General features: G+C 49.7%; 2 protein-coding genes across 4 annotated transcripts in view; one reads left to right on the forward strand and one right to left on the reverse strand.

The window, feature by feature from the left end:
* PDE6D (phosphodiesterase 6D) overlaps positions 1-1724 on the reverse strand; it is a 36885-nt gene extending 35161 nt beyond the window's left edge. Inside the window, exon 1 of the mRNA XM_067002603.1 lies at positions 1557-1724. Coding sequence (XP_066858704.1) covers positions 1557-1606 — 50 coding nt within the window. The 5' untranslated portion in view covers positions 1607-1724. The remainder of the gene's footprint in view (positions 1-1556) is intronic.
* Positions 885-16211, forward strand: COPS7B (COP9 signalosome subunit 7B). 3 transcript variants are annotated; one of them, XM_048076651.2, is made up of 8 exons: positions 6170-6253; positions 7553-7636; positions 8095-8271; positions 9507-9582; positions 11105-11193; positions 11783-11985; positions 13277-13382; positions 14826-16211. In XM_048076651.2, exons 2-8 carry the CDS (start codon positions 7622-7624, stop codon positions 14982-14984), a joined length of 825 nt encoding a protein of 274 aa, XP_047932608.1. In that variant the 5' UTR covers positions 6170-6253; positions 7553-7621; the 3' UTR covers positions 14985-16211. The 3 variants fall into 3 exon arrangements, with proteins under 3 accessions (XP_047932607.1, XP_047932609.1, XP_047932608.1); XM_048076650.2 differs by lacking the exons at positions 6170-6253; positions 7553-7636 and adding an exon at positions 885-1068; XM_048076652.2 differs by lacking the exon at positions 7553-7636 and having other exon boundaries at positions 6122-6253.
* Positions 16212-17004: the final 793 nt, after the last annotated feature.

The raw sequence follows: 17004 nt of genomic DNA on the forward strand, positions 1-17004 counted from the left end.
TGTCATTCAGGAGAGCATTTCTGCTAAAGCTCCTTGCCTGTGCTACAGCTGCTTGAGACAACAGAAGTTTACCTTAGGCTTGTACAACCATCTTCCTCTTAAAGGTCAAAGAGTATTTTCTACTTAAGGCAACAAACAAAATGAATTATTTCATCCAAACTTGGACAAAAGCCTTCACCTAAATTGTGCTATCCAGCAAACACAATAGACAAATGCAAGTAAAAAACACTTAAAAGTTTGTTCCCTGGAGTTAACTTTACAAACACTTCTCATTTCTACCAGAAGCTTAGTCTGGGCTTGTCAGAAGCTTATGCTTTTTCTAATTGCCTGCACAAAAGGCTCTTAAATAACGTTTTGACAGCTGAAATATTACATCTTCATAAATAAAGAGAGCTGTCAATATTGCTAGCGCAGAAGCAAAGAAACCAGATGCAGTACTAAAAGCTGGGGGAGGGGACAGTGATTCATAAGTTAAGAAAAGCATCTGCTTATAGTTTGGTAGTAGCTGTCCTGCTAAATCCAGCCTAGAAATTCAGATTGTGCTACAGCTGGCATAGAGATTATGAACGTTTCATTGGCCAGAAATCTGTTCAGGAATAACAGCATCAGATCAAGAGGGTATTCAGTTCACTTCTGTCCTTTCCACTAAAAAAAAAAAAGTTTCCCTGTGCTTAAAGGTCATTCTTGCACCTGTCTTTCAAGCCTAGAAGAATCTGCTGTAGTAGTTCTATGCAGCACATTTCTCCCATCCTCAGGTTGCACGTGGGCCTTTACATTGAGCCTTTCTCTACTTTTACCCGGGCTTGGAAAGGTGCACGCGGGCTCTCATTTCTCTTCTGAGCTCAGCTCTATCTCCTTTGATCGCCCTTAACCCCGCGTTCAGCTAACATGCAAAACAAACCCTTTTGCAAGCCCCGATGCAAAAAGTTTTCAAATAACCTGCAGGGAAAGGCATCTGACGGCACGTCAGCGGCATCGCTACGCGTACAGCCAACCGTGGCCAGGGCAGCATGCGCCGGTACCTCACCGCACGACTGGGAAGGAGCCGCTTCGGGACGAGCAGACCAGGTACGGCCCTTCCGAGGAGAGGGTCCCCGAGGAGAGGACCCCGAGCAGCAGGCCCAGGGGAAGGGCTGGGCTCCTCCTGCAGCCGACCAGCCGCCCCCAGCTGAAGCAGGGACCCCGGTGAGCAGCCCCTCAGCTCCTGCAGGGGCACCCCGGGAGCAGCGGGGGTGGCCTTCGGCCTTTCCGCCTGTGTACCCCCACCCTGGCGGGGACCCCCCTCCCCCCTCCATCCCCCCCAAGTCCCCTCCCGGCTCCCACCCACCAAGCCCGGGCCCTGAGGCCACCCCCACTACCACGGGCAGCTGCTTCCATGGGGAGGGGACCCCGCTGGCACCCCCCGGTGTGTGTGTGGGGGGGGGACCCCATCGGGCACAATCCCCCCCCCGGGAGGGGGGGGCCGTTTCCATGACAACCCCTCCCCCCTTCCCCTCACGCCGCCCCCCCCCCCCCTTCCCCGTTCCCCCCCCCGCCCCCCTCAGCCGGGCGGATACAGCTTGAAGCCCCGCAGGATCTCCTTGGCCCGCTCGTCCGTGGCCGACATGGTCCCGCCGCGGGCGGAGGGGGCTGCGCGGGCCGGGGCCGGGCCGGGCCTGGCCGGGCGGGCAGGAGGCGGCGGCGGCGGCGGTGACAGCGGCGCCTCAGGGCCCCCCGCCCCTCCTCCCCCCTCCCTCCCTCCGCTCCCTCGCACCCGCCACCGCCCGCCGCAACCAACCCCGGCCGCCTCCCTCCGCCCCGCCTCCCGCCCGGCCCAGCCGGCCAATCACTCGCCGCCGCCTCCTTTGCTGACAGGTGGGTTGGCCAATCAGAGCGCGCCCTCGCGTCTTCCCCCCCCCTCTTTCTCTTCCCCCCCTCCCCTCTGTCGTTCAAGGGCGGCTGCGCAGCGGGCGTTGAGGAGCTCGGCGCGGCCGGGCCCGGCGGCGGGGCGGGGACGGGAGGCGACGTGGGACAAACTTGGCCGGGCGCGGGGCGTTAGCGCGGCCCCGGGGCCGGGCTCCTCGTTGGGAAGGAGGCGGCGGGGTGTGAGGGGGCACCGGGCGGCTGGGGCTTGGGTGCCCCAACCTCGCTCCCGAGACGGCGGGGCTGGGCAGCGAGGGGCTCCGTCAGCCCCTGAGGGCACAGGGCGGCAGCCCCACAGGGCACAGTTGGGGTCTTTTTGTGTTTTGGGGTCAAATCCCAGTTTCCATCAGTCTGTGTGGGGAGGTACGGGCTGGGCAGTCGGCGTTGCTCCGGTTTGAGCTCCTGGAAGAACTGACAGAGGAAGCTTGGAGATCTTGGGACAGCTCCCGGCCCGTGGAACGGCGCTACCTGGGACACCGTAACGCAGAGGGTGACAGAAGCCCCGAGTTCTCGCCTCTCAAAATCCTCAGCCTATATTAACGCAAATAGCACGTCAGCTTTCCGATCCACTTGTGAGAAAGCTACGCAGCAAGTCTCGCTATCCCTCTGCATGACTTTGTTCTGAAAACCTCACCTTTGCTTTTCCATCCCAAGCACACGGAGCTGGCAGGTGTCGCAGTTCCCAAGCTGTCATTGCAGATGAGAGGATGCTGCCAGCCTGCCGTCTGCCTCCCCAGAGCACTGGAACGGCCGTCCTCCCAAGGTGCTGATAAAAGAGCTGGTGTTTCTCCAGCATAACTGAGAGATGGGTTTGTAAGCTGGGGCCTTCTCCCACCCCACACTCAACGGAAGGGGTTGTACAGCTGCGCGTCGGCCACCATTCAGATACACATCGCCCCCAGCCTGGCCAAGGCAAGAGATGAGAGTCCAGCTAGCAGCTTGCTCCCCAGATCCTGGGAAAAGTGGAGAGCTTGACAGCTTCTTCAGCAAGTCTTCAGTCTCCCATCACCCCTTCCTCTGCAGATGTGTGCTGGCAGTTGAGGTGCTGGAAACCTGGCAGGAGAGAATAAATGGGTGAAGTATGGTGAAAGCACACGTGGATGGGGAGTGAAAACGCATCCAAGGCTGCGTTAGCATTTATGTATCCCAGCTTACCCCACTTGGTCACATGTAGATGTTCCTGCTCTAACATGGCTGTGGTGCCAGCAGTTGATATTTTGCTTTAAGTTGGTTGGGAAGTAAAATTAGTGGGCATTTTAGGAATCAGATCCTAATCCTGGCAGATAAATCTAGCCTACTGCATGATTTCTTAATATAACGAGTGTTATGTGGGCTATTGGTAAGCTCCTATGTTATCCTAAGGTACCTCTTTTTTGATTTAAACCACCTTTTATTTATGAAAGGTGAGGGAAAGGTTAAGAAACACAAAAGTACCTGCTTTCACTATCAGCCCTCACCTTGGTGACACTGGGTGTGAACTTTCTTGCCGGTGACACATCAAAACTGGGATTTCAGGGGAGAAGAGCCAGCTCCAGAATCGTGCCCTGGGGCGCAGGGAGGTGCACACCGAGGAGGGGCAAAGCTGGCGCCGCCTGCCTGGCAGCAGGGTGCAGACGGGGGCAGGATGAGCAGCTGGAGGTCGGGCGCTCAAAAGCCTGAAGAACCAGATGCCGAGCTCAGTGTGACTGAGCTGTGGGACAGAGGGCTGTCACTGCGCTGTAATCCCAGCCTTCCCCGTCTCTGTCCCTTACAGGTGACTTTACAGGCTCGTGCATTTTTCCTGACTGAGAGAAATGATGTTCTCAAAGTCTCTCTGGGGCTCCGTGACCCCACTGCTTGGAGACATTACTCTGGATTTATGGTTTCTTTTCTCAGGCAACACAAGGAAACAAGGTGAAATTATCTGCTGCCTAAAAGGGACCTAGATTATAGAATCACAAGGGGAAGAGACGGGGCGAGTGAAGAGATAATGCTAACATTAAAAGATAAAATGGATTAACATCTCCCTGCATGCGGAAAGCTGCGTGGGTGGAGCAAGAGGTTGCAATAGCAGTTTGAAAGGAGACAAGACAGCTGGGCATACTCATATTTTTATTTTATTTAAAAAAAAATCCATCCCAGAAGCTGAGCTTAACTGATGCTATCCTCCAAAGTCCACTTCAGCCAGCCAGGCTGGCTGGCAGCAGCCAGGAGATGTCACAACAGCCTGACAAAAAGATCCTCCTGGATGACCTAAAAGGGACTAATGCAGCAGGGCTCAGTAGTAGTTGGTTGATTTTTATCTGTGGGCTCCAGCAAGAGGTTGCAAAAATGATCCATGGGAAATAGCTCGCTATTACACATTTCCATGTCTGCATCGGCCCTGGATTTCAGCTTGAACAGCTCTTCAGACAAATGAGGTGACGCACTTCTCTCCCAGAGCAACTGTGCCAGTGTACCTGTGGGGTAACACGAACCGTGGTGGAGGGCCTGTTTCGGATGTGATTAAAGAGGTAATTCTCCCTCCCTGTGCAGACGAGATCTAAGCGTAGCTTAAGCAAATTACTGAATGGCTTGTTATAGCCCTGGCTGAGTTCCCTTGCTGTGCAGGGCCTAGTTTTTTACATCCAATTTGCTTCGAAGCCCAGACTGTCACAACAGCATCCCAACGCTTGCATCTCTCTGCTTGCCTGTCACCCCTTCTCGGGAAGATGGGACCCCAGGGACCAACTGTGGATGGCTCCGAGACGCAGGCTAAGCCCTGTCAGTTTCCCTAATAGCTTCTGATGTTTGTTCCCTGAAAGCTCCCCTGCTCCTGGCCATGCTGGTCTACGGTTTGATCTTCAGGGACTGGCTGACTGAAAGCCAGAAGCACTTTGTACTTTGCTAAAGAATTTTAAACAGAGGCACGCTTTATTCACAGCATGGCACAGACGAGTGTACAGATTTTGGGAAGGGTAACAACCCCCAAAGCCCTCTCATTCCCACCCCAGCTCCTCTCCCTCCTCCCCAGAGTCTTTTGGCTCCTGGTCTGTGTCCTGGAGAGGATCTCAGCTCCTCCAGCTGCCTCCCTGCTCCCCCCACTCCCCACAGCACAGGCTGAGCTCTGTGTTTCGGTTTGTCACTCACACAGACGACTTGTCTAGAGAGTCTAAAACCACTTCTAGCACCTTGTGATCCTTCACCCCATCTTTTTGGCATTTTTCCATTCGCTCCCCAGGAGGACTGGCCGGAGGGGCAGTCAATGGCTCAGCTGGCAGCCTCCATTGTCCTGCCCAGCACAACTGCTCAATTGTTTATCGCCGCTAATGGCCCCGTTTCAGCTTCTCGGGCATTGTCTGGTTCATGCCATAAAATGGAAGATTTAATCCGCTCTGAAGGCTGTAGCATATGCACAGATTCAAAAAAATGAATGGAACCTGTAAGTGTAAAATGGACCCACGCTGCCGTGCCGTCAGAACAAAGAGCACGCTAAAACGTGGCTTTAAAATGCCAGCCCCGCGCACAGGTCACCCCGGAGTGCAAAAACCCCGAGACGGTGCCACAGCACGTCACACCCCAACACCTGCTGTGCCCTCGGAGCCAGAAACTTCGCTTGCTTGTAATTAAACAGTTTTTCAGGAAGCGGTGGAGCCCGAGAGGAGGCGTTTGGTTTTAGGGATCGCGGCGTCATAGCTCAAGGAGACCCAGCACAGCTAGCACTAGGGACGGTTTGACACCCCGTGCTCTTAGGGATGCCACAAGGCCAACCAGCCTCACCCCACCCCGTTAAATGAGTGTGTACCAGCCGTGCACGTTAATCACAGCCTCGTATTACACAGATGAGGGGGTGTGAGGCGGTGTGGGGCTGACACTGGTACCTCACTGCACGGCGTGCTTGTGGCCATGCCGGGTTCTGCTTGCTGGATGAGGATGGGAGCACGAGGCGAGATGCGTGATGGGACGGGGTAAAAGTAGGAAGAAGCAAATCTGGCGGCAGAGGCCACGGTGATTTAGGATCCCGCTCGGGACGCTTCATCACCCCGCGTGAGGTAAATCCTCCACAGGGGCTGCCGCCTGCCTCTCCCCGCGCCGGGGGTCTCCCACCAGCCACAGCCCACAGCTCGTGGGCTACCAAAAGCGTTTTTAGGGCGGCTCTGACAGACACCCCGAGCCCACCGGCGGGCTGCGACGGCTGCCAGGGCTTTTCAGCACCGGGCCCGGCGCTGAGGCCGCCCGAGGGCGGAACGCTCGGTGCGCGGCCGCGCGGTCCGGGGGAAGGAGCGGCGCGGGGGACACCGGCGCCGCCATCATGGCGGCCTGAGGCGCGGCGGGCACGGCGCCGGGGGCCGCAGGGCGGGAGGGAGGCAGGAGGGGAGGCCGCGGCGGCGAGGTAACGCCGGGGGACGGAGGGACAGACGCGAACGGGGTCCCGGGGAAAGTCAGCCCGGCGGTGGGGGCACGGGGGACGCGGGGTTGTGGGGCCGGGAGGGGGCCGGTTGCCGCCGTGCCTCGGAAAGGCTGCGGTGAGGCGGGGGGAGAAGGCGCCGTGGGTGCCCGGCGGGGCCGGGGCTGCCCCCTCACGGCGCCGCCCGCCGGTGCTGCCGCGGTTCCTGTCAGGTAGGGCGGTGGGGAGAGCCGGGAGGGCCGCCCAGAGGCACGGCGGGCTGAGGGGAGGCTTGGAGGGGGGCAGAGAGCTGGCGTGCCGTTCTTTGTATGGTGCGGGTAAAGCCTCTCCTCCGCGATCTCACACACCGGTGTGGGCAGGGTTGGCTGGGAGGGAAGGCTCGGGGACTGCGAGGTGTGGGTTTCATCGCCGCTCAGTCGCTTCGTGCATGATCTTGAGAGAATTGCCCGTCCTCTGTACCTATTTCCTCGTCTGTGAGCGGGGCGAGTGGTGCTGGCGTACCCCCAGGCGTGTTAGGAAGTCAAACTGAGTGTTACGGGGGGGTTCTCAATGAGAAACTGAGGTACTGCTCAGTCAGTATATGTGTCTTTGATGAAAATAATCCCAAAGAGACCTTAAACTGAGAGTCTAAAGATCTCTGTGTGGAAAGCACAAAAAATTGCCCTCTCGGGTTCTAACCGCTTATAATGAGGGGTGTGATGGAGTGGAGTAAACTGTTTTTTCAGGAGCTGAGTAATAAGTGAAGCTGGCTGCATTGCTTTCAAAAGCCTTCATTTGCTTAGGCATGGCAAAGCAAGGCAAACACCTGTGTGACAGCAGCACCCTCTCTGGGAGCAGATGTGGTCCCAGGGGTCAGGCTGAATGAGACACAGGTTCTCTGGTGTCTGATTTTCTTCACCAGAGTAAAGGTTTCCACCTATGCATGAGAATTATCTTACGTAAATGTAACGTGAAAAAACCCTTATCTGCTAAGTTCTTTGTTTTTGTGACTGAATAATATGCTTCCAAAGTTTTTCTTAGTTGTTTGTAAAAATAAGTTTGTTTCAGTTGTTTATAAATAGTGCTCTATATTTCAAGCAACATGTTGGTGCTGGGAGACAGTGTGCACGCCAGAAATGTGAGCGAACAGTAAAAGACAAAGACCTCCCTCTACAGGGACTTAAATAGAGCCTTTGTAGAAAGGGTATTTTTATCACTGAAGCTTTACAGTTAACCCAAAACACTGTAACTGTGTAATGTAGGCTAGTAAGCCACTTACAGGCCATGGTTATTTTCTCCTTTTAGGCTGAGGAAAGCAGTATGAATTATGTACTCATGCTTTGTCTATGCTGATGTCAAAGGAAAAGGTGCAATATGCAGGCCTACAAGGTAGGTGAATTCTTCAAAGTGAACAGTCAGTTGCTGTTTAGAAGCTGTGTAATGAGTTTTGGGAAGGAGGAAGTCCTAGGTGGCCTGTAGTAAACATAAGGATATCATCTCTGATAACACAACTTCTGCAGTTGGCTTTACTTGGCAGCATCAGTGGAAGGGACAGGTCTGAAAACAGGGTGAAATCTAAACTCTTTTCCTACTACCATGAATGGTTCTTGTGGGAACTGGCCAGTCTGCAGAAATTTTGCTCAGATATTGTCTGAATTGTTTTTGCTTCCCAGACGGATCAGAATTTGAGCCTGTAGGGTTCCTGGCCTACCCTCTGAATGCCAAAGGAAAAGCCGGCTCAGCTGACACTGAAACGTTACCATGCGGCGCACACCTTCTGCTTCGCAGTCAGACAGAATATAGCAGAGAGGAGATCGTAAATTAATACTGTTTTCTTTTATTGACAGATTGAAAAACCTAGAATGGCAGGAGAACAGAAACCGTCCTGCAATCTTCTAGAGCAGTTTATTTTGCTAGCCAAAGGTACAAGTGGCTCAGCTCTGACTGCTCTTATAAACCAAGTGCTGGAGGCCCCTGGGGTTTATGTCTTCGGAGAGCTGTTGGAGTTAGCAAACGTGCAAGAGGTAAGAGATGAGTTTCTATACTAATGTTCCTTCTGCACTCCCACTACAATGGATCCCCTGAAGTTTGCACAGACAGCCTATGCTTGTGAAAGTTCTGTGCCAGGAGGGGCCTGATGTAACTTAACCTCAATTCTGAGGTGTTTGGGTATGAGATTGACATTGGTTTTGCCTGTATAAATTTAGATGTTAAAAAAATACCTATATAAAGCTTTACTACCTTAATGCGATTGCTAGTAAAGCAAATATCTGGCAGCAGCCCAGTAACGATCTTAAGAAGGCACCTATCCAGCCAACAACCAAATCCCTTTCTATTTCTTCATTGTCCTGGAAAGCAGAGCCTCAGAGCTCTCCAAAAATCTTCGTGAACAGATGTCTAGTGTATCAGGCCTGGGTGGTAACCAAATCTAAACCATTTCAAACCAAGGTGGAAAGTAAGTTCCAGGGCTTTTACAGAGAATGCCATGCCAGCACCCCCCTCTACTTCAGTAGGGGATTCTAGGTTGAGTATCTCTGCAGGTGCAACAACATGGCATGCAGCAAGTTTGACTTTCCAAATAGGCTCTTAGGTATGTCTAAAAATGCCTCTCTGGTTATCTAGCATCAAGTTGCAATTATGTTCTTCCCCTGACCTGTGTGTAGCAAATTGTATTTAAAAAACAAACAAACAAAAAAAGCAGAGCATACACACAAAAGACTCAATAAAAATCATGGATTAGTGCTGCAGTTATTCTAGTGAAGTGTTTGTTTGCGAGCACTAATATTACTTCCAAATGCACTTAACTTAGAACGTTTTTAGCTTGCTTTGAAGTTTTTTGTGGTTCTGCAGATGAACTTTCTTAGGTTTCCTGCTAATAGGAAGGATGCTTAACCAACCGACACCACTGCCTGCGTGCTTCTTACATGATGAGAAGAGCTGGCCCTGTCAGATGTCAGCTACAACCGAGCTGCTTTTTTCTTTTACCTCCTCAGATGCTGCACAAAGCAGTTGGTAGTCCAAGCTATATTTAAGTTCAGTCACACAGAAATGGGTGGATCATCTTGACTCTGAAACTGCTGAAATTTGTTGCTGCTCATGAGGCCTTAGAAAGGGTCCAGCTCTTTAAGAATTGGGCGTAATTGCTCTTACGGGAGTACTCGTCACACGTGGGCTTAAAATGTACTCTGGAGAAGTTGCCTGCCGGTATCACATTGGCTGTTGCTGTGTTCCATGGGATTTCTTTTTTCTTCCCACCCAGCTTGCTGAAGGGACTAATGCTGCTTATTTCCAGCTGCTGAACCTGTTTGCATACGGCACGTACCCAGACTACGTAGGTAAGAGACTGCTGCCTGTTTTCCTTTGGCATTGTCTGAGGCAATTTTTTGCTTTCTGTGGTACCTGGTCTAGTGTGGCTGGGTGAAAATGTTTAAGCACAGAATTTGCTTGGAAGAATCATTTCTAGGGGGTTACTGGGTTGTATGCACTTCTTAATTACTAGAAAGTGGAGGAAGGATCCAGGCTGGAGTCTGGTATTTTACTGGTTTGGTTTGGACTGCAACACTGGATTGGATTGGTCTGTAGCAATATTCAGTGACATTTACGGGCCACTTACCTCTGATTTCAGACATCTGGTTTCAAATTTAGATGATGCTGCTTATGGAAGTTGCAGAAAACTTTGAGAAAAAAAAAAAAGATTGTGTTATTTATCCTATAAACCGTATAGGTTTTTATAACCTTTTATTGTGACAGCATTGCTGAAACAAAATGAAACATTTCTTTGCCAGAACAGAAATTGGAATAATGACTCTTAAGCATCTTTGGAAGGAGGCTAAGTGTGAATCATCTTAGTATTTGTCGGGATGTGCTTCATCTCTTGTGCTCTTACGCTTCAATTCTGCTATAATTTAGTACTTCATTGGTGGGTAGCAGCCTAATCCAGACTATTAGAGACTGTGACAAATAATTGTGTCACAGTGCCGGCTATCACTGTGGTGGGTGAGCTATCCAGTTCCAGTAAGGAGAAGTGGCATCAGGAAATGCAAGGGCTGATAATTCCAGTGGCTGTGGAGCAACGTGACCCTCGTGAATTCTGTGACAGATTAGAGGGTGTGTTTGCTGTGTGTGGGTCTTGCATCCCAGTACATGATAATTCATTTCTTTTCCAAGTGAAGAAAGGGAAAGGGGGAAAAGTAGTCAAAAGTTAGGGCACTGAATGAGGTGGGATGGCTGGGAGAACTTGAGTGCACTGAAACACTAATTTTCATTAAAGCAGGTATTTTAAAGACTTTCTTTGGTTTGGAAAGCTGGCTGTTTCCTTTCTGTTTTTAAATATTCATAAGGCACATGGATATAACATAGCGACAGTGAGGCCATGTAAGTGTCTGGATTAATAGTTTCTTCTCTCTTCCTCAGTCTGGTACTTTATACTTCCAACTGTAAATTCTGTAGCTCTTCAGAGAGAGAAAACCAACTATGTTTTCCAAGCAGAACAGCAAAAAGCATTTAATTCTGTCAGCTCATTAATGAATAAAAATGACTTGGTGGTAGAAACAAAGCATTTACCAGTTGTTTTGGCAGGACACCACTCGCGTAGATGTGAATTACATTCTAATTCCAAAATCAGAATTACTAAAGAAGCAGAGAAGAATGGGATTGCCAACTTGTTTTTTAAACTTTTTCTCTCTCTCTTAGTGTGCTAATGTCTCATCAGTGGCAGCTCTCTCCGCTTACCAGCACCCCCAGTAGCTGGAGCTGTCTTTCAGGATTCAGCATAGTTTAACTGGCCTGCAGTCTTGCAGCCTGCGTCTTATAGTTCTTGAAGGAAAGTTCTGAATCTTGTCTCTTTAACGTTAACAGCAAACAAAGATAACCTGCCTGAATTAACAGCAACTCAGAAAAACAAACTGAAACACTTGACAATTGTAAGCCTGGCTTCCAGAATGAAGGTAAAGTACGCTGTGCGTGATAGCAAACTTCTTTTTTTTTTAAATGGCATCAATTCTTAGCATCGCAGTTGTATCGGACTGCATGAGTACTCACAAAAAAAACTGTAATTTGAAAAGGACTTGTAACGTGCAGTGTTCTCATGGTGCATTTGGGACATTAACTTAATGAACTTCTGGGGATGAGGTATGGGGGTGTCTGAACAGCCATATTATTTGGTTGGTAAGGTCTGGGAAACTTTGTATGGCTCCTTTCGCTGCTGGAGATGGAGAATCATTCTTAAAAGCACCGACTTTTTGTTCTGGAGGAAAAGCTAGTCAACGATCTTAATTTCTTCTACAACGTCATTATCTTTTTCCTTCAGAAGGCGCTATGCCAAAGCTTCAGGAATTACCCAAGCTGCGTCAGAATATTGCATAGCCTAGTAGCAGGTATTTGTATTGCCACCATCAGTCACTGCTGTGCTTGCAGGCTGAAGTGTAGGATATAAACATTTGGGCCTTGACCATCTGCCAACCCTCTTTCTGTTTGAGACTTAGCTGTTCGTTCTGGTTAGGACTGTTAACTTACTCTTGGGCTTGCTGGTTTTAGTGCATTCCCTACTCCGTGTTGCTGAAGGACCTGGACATGAGGAATCTGAGGGAGTTGGAAGACCTGATTATTGAAGCGGTTTATACAGATATTATCCAGGGGAAGCTGGATCAACGAAACCAGGTGTTAGAGGTGGATTTTTGCATCGGCAGAGACATTCAGAAGAAGGACATCAGTAACATTGTCAAAACGCTTCAGGAATGGTGAGGCAGTCTCTACCTTGCTTGCTCCTTGTGTGCACTTTGTCTTGTTTTTTCTCATTCCTTGAAGTTTCAAGTTCTGGCTCAATTTCATCATGTTTGTTAATCAGGTGTCTTCTGCTGCAAGTGGGCACTTGGAGGAAGAGACTGTTGGGCAAATTTTCCAAGATCCCGTCTAGATTTCAATTTGGGTTATGCTTCAAGCCAAACTATATCTTGAGATTCTGGTCTCATTGTGGCTTTTACGTGGCAGAACCCTAGTGAGGAGCCAAGGCCTTTTCAAACACTTGTGCCAAGCTGAAGTCCCCTTTCTGCTGTTACACTTGATAATGAAAACAGAACTGTCTGTTATTTTTCAGCCTTTTGCATTGTGATGAGAACTGCATGGGCAAACTGTAGGGAATCACAGTTCTTAGGAGGGATGTCTCTTCAAGTTTGAAGTTTTAGCTGCCTTTGTTTGCCTCCTCTTTGTCCCTGCAAATGCAGGCTGCATGCAGCCATCACACTGGGGCTGTGGTACTCTCTTTTTGTACCTTTGCTAAGAAGTTGCTTGTCATCTTTTTGTTAGATTCCCTTCCCACCCAAAGAAATTCCCCTGTAGGCTGTGCAGCCTGTGGCAGGTTCTGAGCTGACTGGGAGTCACTGCCTAGTTGTTACGGTAATGGGTGCACGAAAAGTAATTAAACTGCTGTGTAAATACGCTGCCCTGTGGTGGTGCAGGTTCTTTGTTTTGTTTTGTTTTCTGTTTTTTTTTCTTTCTTTTTCTTTTCTAATCCACCCCCCCCCCCCCAACCCGTCTCAGAGGGAGGACTCTGGCAGCTTCTAAGACCTTACAGCGTTGTTTGGAAGGTAACAACGAACCCGCTGCCAATTCCCTTTCTGTCCTCTCCAGTTAGGAACACTGTTGGAGAAGCACTTGTGTCTTTTTGAATGCTTAACAGCCAGGGGGATTCTCTCAATCTGATGTTTGTGTTTAATTTTAAAATTGCATTGTTTTGCACCCCCTTTTCAAGCAGTAATTCTGATTGAAAAGGAAGTTGGTGATGCAGTGAACCTGCACTGAGTTTTTGATGGGTAAGTAAGAGTCTCATGGACTAGCTAAAGAATGCTGTGAAATGCATCCAGTACACAGCAAAGATTTTTCTTGCCAGCTTTTTTGGAACTCTAGTCATATCAGGAATATAAATTTAATGATTTCCTATACTTTTAGGTGACTTTAACTTTTCAGGCTGCCTGACTGAGCTGCTCCAGTGAGAACTCGTAAATACTCTCTGATATTGTTTGTGTCTCGCAGGTGTGACGGTTGTGAAGCAGTTCTTTTAGGAATTGAGCAGCAAGTACTTAGAGCCAACCAATACAAAGAAAACCATCACCGAACTCAGCAGCAGGTAGAGATGGAGGTGGGTACAGTCATTTCAGACTGCTCTGTGCTTTTTCATTAAATGTTTCTGTTTACTGGATAATCTGGTAACACCTGGTTAATGGTTATGGCTTCTCTGAAGTAGGCTAGCAATCATGCAAATCAGATGTGCTGTTCTAGGGCAGGAAAAATACACATCTGTTTCCATGTGCTAGTAACACCACAAAGACCTACATCAAATTTGCCCACCCTGAGCAGGCTGCAACTTTTCTCTATAAAATGGGCCAGGTGGGTGCAGCAGCCATAGTTCCTCGATTGATTTGTTAGGGAAAGAGTGCTTGTAACACAAAGCTTGGATACAATTCTGTTCCTTTTGTGGAAGGAAGGAAAATCTTCACTTTTCTTCTAAATCTGAGAGTGTAGTTATATATATCGAGTCTCATTGCTTTTGCAAAAACATGCCCTCAGCATCTTCCTTTGGGGTATTTTGGTGTCGAGTGGCTAGAAGGGGATCGCTACAGCAGCGCAGGCTGGGAGCGCTCCCGCTGTAGGTTGCATTCGCTTCTAAGTCGGTAGATGGCAGCACGGGCATGTGATTTTAGCCCCTGCTGATGTGTATTTACTACTGAGAACAAATCTTGGCTAATACAGCTGTAAAGGTGAAAATGGTCCTCCCGAGACACTTGCTGAGAGTTTATTTCTTGCAGAGTGCTGCATCCCTGTAGGTTTACGTTTGCTTTCTGAAGCAGTTTATGCTTGGCAGCTTGACTGGCATCTGTAGTGCATTTGGTTTGCCAGATGCCTTTGGCCTGGAGTTGGCACACCTGACTCCCAAACTTGTTTTGGCCTATTTTTTTTGTTGTTATTGTTTTGTTTTTAATGTTCGCTGATTGTATTTCTGGTGGGCCCTGCGGGGTTTCATGGGACAGAGTACAGTGCCTGTTGCTGTATCTCTCGTTTTCAGCCAGAGTAGCAGAAGTATTACTCCTGCCTCCCTCAGACCAAGATCTGTTCCTGCGTCTAGCAAATATCTGTGGCTCAGAGAGCCTGCTAGGCCAAGTGGCATTTTCCCTTTTTATTTCTCAATGCTGTCCAGAGCGTAAATTTATCTCTCAGCCTCCTTTGTCCCTGCTAGTTCTGGCCAGCGTAATAGTAAGGTGCCTACGTTCTGCACCGAGGCAGTAGTAGCTCCCGTCAGTCAGCCAGGAAGGTGGTGCAATACTGTATTGTTGTCTCTTAAAAGTAGTAAGAAAGCTCTAGTTGTTTCCCGTCTGGGTCCCGTACGGATTATTAACAATGCTGGCTCTAAGTGAGGGCAAAATGTTACCCGTTACAAACTCAAATGCAGAGCGTGTTTGTGGTAGGAGAGGGCTTTGTCTTTGTTTTTGTAACCTCCAGGGGTTTCTCAGCATGTTTATGAACAGAGTTGCTACTGTGAGGGGAGGAAGAAGCAGGTGCTGATTCACTGTCTCTTCTTGGCCAGGTCACAAACATAAAGAAAACATTAAAAGCTACAGCCTCGTCGTCGGCACAGGAGATGGAGCAGCAGCTGGTAGAGCGAGAGTGCCCTCCACACACAGAACAAAGGCAGCCCACAAAGAAGATGTCCAAAGTCAAAGGGCTGGTCTCCAGCCGTCACTAGAACATACCATCTAAATGTCATTCATCTAGGAATGACAGCAGGAGGAGCAAAAAGGGCCTGCGTCTCCTTTTTTCAGTGGGTTCTGGGCCAGTCCCTTCCAGGCTGGCAAATAAAAGCCCTGTTTGAATACAGCTCCCAGTGAGCAGCACCTGGCTAAGTTACGCTGTGCAGCCCCTGTTCATTTTTGAGGGTGTCCCTGTTCTGGTCCTTTAAAGAGGGACTTCTAAAGAAAGGGACTAGCCGAAAGGGGCAGTAAAAATAAAAAAAATATATCTGTGGACAGTTTTGCTCCCTCCCAGCCAGTCTCATTGCTGCTTAACCTTTAGGAGGCTGCTGTACTAAATCAGATCTTGGGAGAACTTCTGTGGTGAGAGTCTGAATCCCAGGGTTGAAGTGTGGCTACCAAAGCCAGGCTGGGAGCGAGGAAGCCATCAACACAGATCTTTTCATTCCCAGAGGGAGCGCAGAAAGGTTTCTAGGCCAGGAACTGCTTTACGTGGAAGTCTTCAGCCTTTCCGCTGCCCCTGTCTATTTTAAACTGGGGTGAAATTCACACTACCTCGCTCTGTGAAGATGAGATCCAGTGCTGGGCTGTTTACTTAACTGTCTGTTTACTGCCCTTACGAAGCCCTTTAATCTCTCGCAGATTTAACGCGCTGGCCTGCATCTCCGAGGCATCAATACAGCAAGGAGGAAGCAGGCTGCTCTTCCAAGCCTTCCTTCTTGCAGACGGTTAGGGGCGTGCTAGAAACTGTTCCTTCTGAACGCGATGTGACCTCCCAGAGCTGCTTGTGAGTTGTTCCCCCGTTGATACCTTCGAAGGGCAAAGCGTTTGCTCTTCCTTGGACGCTAGTGACAGCGGACTGCACGGAGGAGAGCCCGTGTAGCATTGTGGCAGGCTGGCGGCCCAGGACCCACTGGCAGGGGTCGCAGCAGCATCCCCTTGCTGAAGCAACGGACTTGACTAGTCTTTCTGAATTTTGAACACTTTCAGGTTGTATTTTCCTCCCCCCCCCCCTTTTTTTTTTGTACATTGTTGTGATTCTAAAGCATTTCAGCCTTTGTTTTGTGTATTTTATTTGTTACAGACTAATTTCAGGTGATTTGCACCTGATTCGGCGAGGTGTGGGTTTTTTTAAAGGGGGAGGACGGGGTTGGCATTGAAACAGCAAGTCGCAAAAAAGCACATTTTAGAAAAAAAATTAAAAATGCTGATTTAATGTCAGAGTTCGGAGTCTTGGCTTTGAGGCTGATTTAGGCTTGTCGTCCAACAGCACTTGTTCACGTGGCTGTTTGCTTGGTTCTTGATGTTACGTTATCAGAAGGTCTGACTAATCTCCCTGACGCATCTGGGAGGCAGGGAATTTCTGTTCCCGTGTTGTCAGGAGTTCGTCTTTGTCCAAGTCTGTGTGAAAAGATCTGTGGCGAAGCCGGTAGCTGAGCCCAGTCTCCTGAGCCGAAACACCTTCGCTGCCTGGTAGTGGGAGGTTTGAAGTTTTGCTCTGCCTTGGGCCAACTGATTCCTTCCTCTGGGTCTAGCTCTGTAGTTTGGCTCCTGTGTTTTACTTCAGTCCGTGGTGGAAAGAGAGGGGCTTTCCGCGAGCGGGAAGGGGAGCTGTTCAAGCAGAGGGCTGTGACAGTGCTCCAGGCCTGCAGCAAGCTGTCACCTGCACTTCCTCGTGCAATGCATGTGCCTTCCTCTTACTGCTACAGAGTTCTTTGCCATCTGCGTGTTCTCAGTCCTCGGCTACAGGACTTGATGTACAGTTGTGAAAGTAAATTCCTCTCCCTTTTCTCTCCTGCAGTGCAGGCACACCAGCTTTCAATCTTGAGAGGTGGCTCGAAATGCCTCCCATCCAGCTGCCTCTGGGTCAAGTCCCTTGGTTTCTGATTCTTTACCAGCTCTTTCCCCTGGAAACTCCGGCCGGAAGAGTCCCCAGTAAAGGATACGAAGTAAGTGAATAAGCCCAGAGCACGGCGCCTTCCCTTATATCTCAAGGGAGCTCTTGCAGTGGAGCCG

The sequence above is a fragment of the Anser cygnoides genome, chromosome 9 (assembly GCF_040182565.1).
Source record: "Anser cygnoides isolate HZ-2024a breed goose chromosome 9, Taihu_goose_T2T_genome, whole genome shotgun sequence".
In the NCBI taxonomy this organism is placed as follows: domain Eukaryota; kingdom Metazoa; phylum Chordata; class Aves; order Anseriformes; family Anatidae; genus Anser; species Anser cygnoides.

Bases quoted from the DNA above. Each gene is read 5' to 3' on its own strand.
- COPS7B (XM_048076650.2), top strand. From the start codon at position 889: ATGCAAAACAAACCCTTTTGCAAGCCCCGATGCAAAAAGTTTTCAAAT. The intron at 1,069-8,094 runs GTACGGCCCTTC...TTTTATTGACAG, and splicing joins CTTCGGGACGAGCAGACCAG to ATTGAAAAACCTAGAATGGC. The intron at 9,583-11,104 runs GTAAGAGACTGC...TAACGTTAACAG, and splicing joins CACGTACCCAGACTACGTAG to CAAACAAAGATAACCTGCCT.